This window comes from Teleopsis dalmanni, chromosome 2 (assembly GCF_002237135.1).
Source record: "Teleopsis dalmanni isolate 2A chromosome 2, ASM223713v2, whole genome shotgun sequence".
Lineage (NCBI taxonomy): Eukaryota > Metazoa > Arthropoda > Insecta > Diptera > Diopsidae > Teleopsis > Teleopsis dalmanni.
The window spans coordinates 102,991,108-102,998,586 of NC_051847.1; the positions used below are offsets into that span (position 1 = coordinate 102,991,108).

Here is a 7,479-nt window from a genome sequence, read left to right on the forward strand (position 1 = left end):
TTAAATTGATTTCGAGATGTGCTCAGATTGTGAATATTAAATAATTATGTGATATATGTACTAATAGCCTTTTTATTTTACTATATTGGTAATATTGGTATTATCAAAAAATCGGAACAAATTTGAATTAAATTTATAACAAATTTGTATATTAAACAGAAGTCATAACCACAAAATTTCTTAACAATTTATAATTACATTAGATTTAGATTCATTAGTTAATATACAGGTAATGTTTTACGAAGTGCCGATATTCTAGCAAATGTTAAAGGTCTGTCTCTGAAACTTAGAGATACAACACAACTCCATGCTTTCTTTGAAACAGACACAGGTGGATATGCAAGCCGTCTAATGAGAAGAGAAATAAGTAAATACAATTGAAGACACGAAGAGTCAGATAAAGAGTGGTTTCATGGACTCAGCTTATGAATTAATTCAAAAATATATGCATAGCCATAGTGCGCACAAGTTGCTTTGTTGTGTTACAAATGTGTTGAAAAAGTGAATGTACCCTTTTCTTAGGGTGTGCGTATAGCATAAAAAATGAAAGGTAAAATATTGGATGTTACGATAATTTTTGAATACCATAAATATAGCAATACTGTTTTGCAGCTTAAATTAAACGAAAACAACTCAGTTGTCTGTATTCACTTGACGAATTAAAAGTGCTTTTCTCTACGATCGACTGCCAAGCAATAATGAAAGCCACAAACCTGTTATATAATTTCATTTTAGTATTATTATATATGAATGTTGCAAACTGCAGCAGCGGCTGGCATGAACACTCCTTTTGGGAAGATGAAACCCCTAGAACTTCTAGAAAGTCGGATGCGTTTGATTTAATTAATGAATGGAAGTTTTTGGATTTTGAATATCCAACGTACGTGGAAAGACAACAGGCTATCAAAAACAAGTAAGTGCAAAAGAAGTGTAAGAGTCAATTTTGAATATCTGAGTAATCATGTAACTAACACTGTGAATTCAGTGAATTCATAACAGAAAATAATCTTCCATTAGGCATTGATGTTTATAAAAATCGTCTTTTTATTACAACACCACGATGGAAAGATGGAGTGCCTGCAAGTTTATCGTATGTTCCCTATCCTACTAACGAGCGTAGCCCAGCATTAAAACCATATCCAAAATGGAGTGCGCATGGCAATACGGTCAATCCTGACTGTACAAAACTAATTTCGGTGTATCGTACGTCAATTGATATATGCGGCCGTTTATGGTTGATAGATTCCGGAATTGTTAACGCTTTAACTACTTTCACACAACTGTGTCCACCAAAAATTGTAGCTTTTGATTTAAACACTGATGAATTGATTTTAAGTTATGAGTTACCACCGGACCAAGTGAAACAAGACTCTCTGCACTCCAATATATTAGCTGATGTTCGTGAAGGACAATGTCATGATGCTTATGTGTATGTGACTGATGTATGGCGGTTTGGACTTGTGGTGTATAGTTTAGCAAAACAAAAAAGTTGGCGGATAACCAACTTTAATTTTCTCCCGAATCCAGTAGCGGCAGATTTTAATATTTATGGACTAAATTTTCAATGGTTAGATGGTATATTTGGCTTAAGTTTATCGGCTGAAAGCAAAAATTTCTTAAACAATGATAGAATGTTGTACTTCCATCCAATGGCAAGTTTCAAGGTAAGCAAAATTTGAACTTGAATTTGAATTTGTTCCACAGCTTAAATAAGTTTCTTTAATTTATACATTAATTCTATGTTTTTGTTTAAAACTTAAAAAGCAACAATTTAAAAGTGTGTATAACAAATAGTTGTGAACACTCTTACGGTTTTTATAATTTATGTTGAGTTATGGTGTCCATAATAATATTCTAAAACAATAGCAAATCACAATTAGTTGCTTTCATATAAAGAAAAATTGAGTAAAAATTATATCAGTATTAAAACGTTCACATCTGTGGCTTTGCATTTTTAAGTACACAAATCTATGCGAATCAATAAATTATGTATATTTTTGCCAAAATCTGCGCGCTCTAAAAGTTGGCGTTATTCTCACAGAAGAAAATATATTTATATATTCTTTAATATCATTAGATGTAAGCCCCATGTTATGTAAAGTGTCATGGGCACATCAAAATTGACTCTTTCGGGCTATGACGAAATGTATGTTATGCAGAGGGTCACATCAGTTTGTGAATTTCGTATTTTTTAATAGAAAATTTAAAAGAAAATACATGTATACATACGCACATATAACACGGCTTTGACTGAATGACGAGGCACAGATAGCTTCGGTTCTCATGACATATGTTTTTTGTTCTCTCACTCCCAATTTTAGAGTTTACATTTAAAGCAACAACAATCTTGATTTTGATGTGCCCGTTATACTCTACAAACCATGGGACTGCTTTCTATATTTTCACTGATCGGTTATCTTTTCTGATTTCGACAACTTTACACTTTACATATAGCTGTACCTTGCACCTTACTCAGATACATTTTATTTCTCGTATCTTGTATCTACATAAGAAATGTACTCGTACTTGTTGAGAGGTTCTTTATTAATAATATCAAATTACTTACATTTTAATCTTAAAGCTAACATTCTGCTGTTTATTGGAATTGATCATGCCATAACACCGTTTCTCCAAATGGAATTAGTTTGTAAACATATTACCGTTGGTTCAAATTTTGAGAGAATTTTGTTTCAAGAAGTACAAAACAGAAGTACTGTTTATTTTGCTAAGAAGTATCATAATACTTATCATCAGTATTTAACTACCCATATATTTTAAACATGATATTATGAAATATTACGCTATTCTGCCATTATTCAGTCCTGTTGAGAGGGTTTTCACTTCTGGTGGACAAATATTAACTCTATCAAAAAAATAAATTAAACGCCGAGTTTTACTACTAGCTTCTAGTATTGCGAGGTTAAAACATATAGTACGTGTGCGAGTTAGGCTAAGTTGATGCTAAACCAAATGGAAGATTTTTTGGGATTTTTTTGTACTCCACACATTTAGCCAATTATCAACACATATCAACACATCACTCCATTCTCGGCACAACTTAGAATTTTCTTAGAATTTGTGTGATCTCTCAAACTCTTAAGTTTTGTTAATTTTTTGCCAGTTTTTATTCTTAGATAAGCAGGACTCCACTTCTACTACATGTTCTTCGGCTACCAGAATTATATTCTGGTGTTTCGATGTTCAATTATTATACACTCAGTTGTGAACAATTCTGAAATTAATATTAATTAATATTAATAAAATTAAAAATTTAAAACAGTACGAGTGAATTATTTCCCATTTCTTAAACAGCATAAATTTTATGACTACATACGATGTCGTTAGCAAGAAATAATGAAGCTATATCATTTTTGTTGGAAATATAATTCAAACAAATACTTACAGTCACTATCGTAATTGTTGCTAAGTCTAATTGCTTGTTCTTCGACGCATTTTTCTCCCGATTCCTGCTTAGACTTTCTTTTTCAATTTAGTATATTTGTCCCGCAAAGCTTCCCATGACCGTTGAATTCCTGTCTTTGACACAATAACAACTTTAAATTCCGAAGTTACAGTATAGGACTGTTGATTTCTCAAGACATTAGTTCTTCTACTAAATCCACTAGTTCGGCTCCTTCTCAACTAAAACGTTTAGCGACCGATAAAATGAAAAAGAAACTTTTGAAATTAAACGACATTATGTGGGTACAAAAAAAGCTTTCATACTTTCACCCAAACTATTATTTTCGTGTATAACTGGTTGAATTGGTGCAGGAAACGTCCTATTTTATTGAATAGGTTTATTGGTCATGATCGAGTATCGAAGTATCGAATTGGGATAGTTTAAAAAATATTTTTTTATTTTTTTTATAAGACACCTTTAAGATTAATTGCACAGATAATGATTAGTATTATTAGGTCAACATGCAAAATATAAATCCTTTTTACTATACAAACTTGACGAAAAGACCCATACATATATTAAAATGATAATATACAAAAAATAAAAAATTGATTGGACATTGCTACAATGTACTGTAGATAAGATATTAAAATACGTAATATTTATAATTCTTAATTTTAAGAAGTGGAATTTTGACATATAGTCATTAAATAAACAATATTTTGTGGGTGTTCCATTATTTTCTTAATCAAAAAAGTTAAACAGAAACATAAGTATAAAAAAAGCATATTTTATCGCATGCAGTAATAAGCCACATCGACGTTATTTCAATAGATCTAGTCTAGTACATTAATTGCTCCATAGCTTTCTGGGATTATTATAGGAAATTTCAGAATACATATTTTCACTAATTCTCGTTCACAATATCTGAATATTTTTTTTTTTAGTTGATTCGAACGATTTTACTGTTCCAGCTAAAATATAAAAAAACTCAATAAAATATTTTTACTAGATGTGGTCACATATTTGCTTTACTTTAATATCTTCGTTTGAAAGAGGTTGAATGTTTTTTTCTTGGACACGGGCTTTGATACAAATTTTATCGTTTCTTCAGTATTCATATGTATATGCGTGTATTTGGAGCAAATATTATTCTGTGATTCGGTATAATTCGCAAAATTGTTGGTTTATTCTTTATCCAATCATGATTTCTTTCCTTATATACACATATTGATCTTTTACTGGTAATTTTTAAGTTTTGATACAACCTGATTTTATACAGCTTCGATCATTCTGTCTTATCGCCACATAAAACAAACTTTTGTGTATTAAAATGCAAATATGTTTAAACATATTCGATTCTATATATTCTATATACATATATAAAAGTTTGATCTGCAGCAATTAAGTTGAAACCGAACTTTCGGACTAAAAATTAAAGTTTAAACAGGCGTTAAAACAAATGTTTGGAGTTCATTAACGAAAAATTTTTAATATATTCGTAATAAGAAGTAATACGTTTCTTTTCTTTTTGTGTTAAAAGCACATAATTTACTAGTAAAATCGAGAAACAAGATAAAAAGAATTCAAAAGCATTTATTTCGGCGCTTTTATCGCAACTAAAGATAATTGGACTTAGTGTAGTACTTGCAGTGCAATGTAGTGTAGTGTAGTCCAATGATATTAAATAAAGTACTCAACGATTATTGCTCAACCCTCCGCACTGCTGTTGAAATGCATTTACTCAACTAACGAACGATTTGAAATTTCGAACTAATGTAGCCAGCCACTGTACAGAGCTTGATACTGTAGCCAGCTACTGTAGCTTAATCGTGCGTTGGCCATTAAGCTACAGTCGCTGGCTACAGTATCAAGCTCTGTAACTCTGAGCATAATTTTGCGTTGCAGAACATATAAAGAGTACCACAAAGCTACAATTTTGTTAACAACAAAGAGTTACCATCTTTAGGTTCTGAAGAATTTATGAAGCTCAGTAAAACAACTATAGTTGCCCTACACAAATTCGACGTTCTTTTATAATCCTCATATAAATTTTTTTAATAAATATTGAAAAAGGTAATATCTTGACCGGTAATTAAATATATATTCTCGGTGAACGTATATTAATTTAGCATAGAAAATGACAAGTAAATAATTAAATATTTTGGTAATAAATCTATATAGCTGGAGGGTTATAACGTTAGTATTTTTAATTAATTACGGTTATATGGTTAAGTATCCGTATAAACGTTTTAACATAGAAAGTTTAGACACTGTTTGAGAACTTGTTTATCCGTGCGTGTATTGTAAAATTAGCTTGATTTAATGTGCGCTAAAATGTCATATAATCAGATATCGGATAAAAGTAACTATTGCATTTTATTACTTTTTTTAATTATTTGTGCCACTGTTATTGAAAAAATGAAGGATTTATAGATAAACCAAGTTCCCAACGCAGGAGATACTTAATAAAATAAATAATTTGTAATTTGTATCCATTTTCAGATTTTCTGCACATATGTTTGTGGCTATAAATTTTAATTTTTATGCCACAAAATAATTGTAATTCTTCTTGATTTTACAAATTTAATAATCTATATATTTAATTTAAGGAATTTGTAGTTTCAACTAAGTTAATTCAAAACGACAGTGATAATACACAAAATGCCTTAAATTTTTTCCCAATTGGTGATCGTGGCAGTAATGGACAGTCTTCGACATCTAATGTGGATCGCAATGGCATCATGTTTTTTACTCAAGTACACCGTGATGAAATTGGGTGCTGGGATACATCCAAACCATATATACGCGAAAATCTAAAATTTTTGGCGAACGAAAATGAAAGCAACATGTCACGTTTAATACAATTTCCGAACGACTTAAAAGTTGATCAAGAGTATGAGCAAAACATATGGGTTATGAGCAACCGCCTACCCATATTTTTATATAGCCAGTTAGATTTTAATGATATAAATTTCCGCATCTTACGCGCCAATATTAACAAGGTCACTACCGGCACTATATGCGATCCCAGTGTCAGAGCAAGTACGAAGCTCAAAACTGCTACACTGAATGAGGGGCAATGCCTATGATGTGGACACGTGGAAGAAGAATTTCTTAAAATCTATATTTTTATAACAATTGAAAGCAAAATTAATAAAATTATCACATTATAATTATAAATTTGTATTTAAATTTTTAATAAATAAAACGAATATTTTTTTTAAACTACGAGTACAACGCATCACTATTGGAGAGAATAAATATCTTGATATGCCTTTCAATTATTTGCATAAAACAACTTGTTGTGCTACTGAAGCTAATCACGACAATTTTTATACGCATACGAGTGTATAATATTGTGCAGAATCAAGTAAGTTTTATTTATCTTAACTACTTTAGTCAACTAGAAAGATAAAAAGTATTATTTTAAGAGTCCCTGAAAAATCATATTTATTATATTTTATTATAGTTAGCAAAGTAAACAGAAAAATGTTTATAAATTCAAGATGTCATTGGCATTCTTTGCTAAATAAGATACGTTATTATGGATTCAATTCTATACCGGGTTGACCGTATAGTTTATATATAAACTGTTCGTCTGATTTTCTTCAACGATTTGAAAGCCTGTGTGATAAGACATTAAATTCTGTTTATTATTGTTTATTTAGTTTTTATTTGGTTGGCATATGAAAAACAGTAAATATTTACTATATGATATTATAATCAAAGACATTTTTTTACATTTACTCAGTACAGGCATTCAACGGCACCCTGTAGAGTTATGGCATCCATCAAATTTAGCCAAGACTAATCACTACTATTACTACTATTTGTAGTGATGATAGTCTTGTGAATAGTCTTGTGATTGCAAATGATATTTGTACGTAGAATTAAAAACCTACCTGATCTAGTAACATATCTCACTTATCTTATCTATCAATTCACATTCTTACTGTTTGTAGGGTACAAGATTGAAAAATTAATAAAGGAGTAGGCTTTTGTTATCTACTTGCTGGATTAATGTTTCATTCCTAGTTTTGATACTTCTGCTTTATTACGTTTGCTTTATTTAA

General features: G+C 30.4%; 1 protein-coding gene and 1 long non-coding RNA gene across 2 annotated transcripts; one reads left to right on the forward strand and one right to left on the reverse strand.

The window, feature by feature from the left end:
- Window positions 1–623: 623 nt before the first annotated feature.
- LOC119685476 (protein yellow-like) lies at window positions 624–6,560 on the forward strand. The gene is made up of 3 exons (XM_038099761.1): window positions 624–913; window positions 986–1,664; window positions 6,016–6,560. The coding sequence occupies exons 1-3, from the start codon at window positions 699–701 to the stop codon at window positions 6,493–6,495; spliced, it is 1,374 nt and encodes a 457-aa protein (XP_037955689.1). The 5' UTR covers window positions 624–698; the 3' UTR covers window positions 6,496–6,560.
- LOC119685477 lies at window positions 2,450–3,925 on the reverse strand. Its single transcript, XR_005252804.1, has 3 exons — window positions 3,727–3,925; window positions 3,404–3,642; window positions 2,450–3,232 (listed from the first exon to the last, which is right to left on the reverse strand). It is a non-coding gene; the product is annotated as an uncharacterized LOC119685477 (long non-coding RNA).
- Window positions 6,561–7,479: the final 919 nt, after the last annotated feature.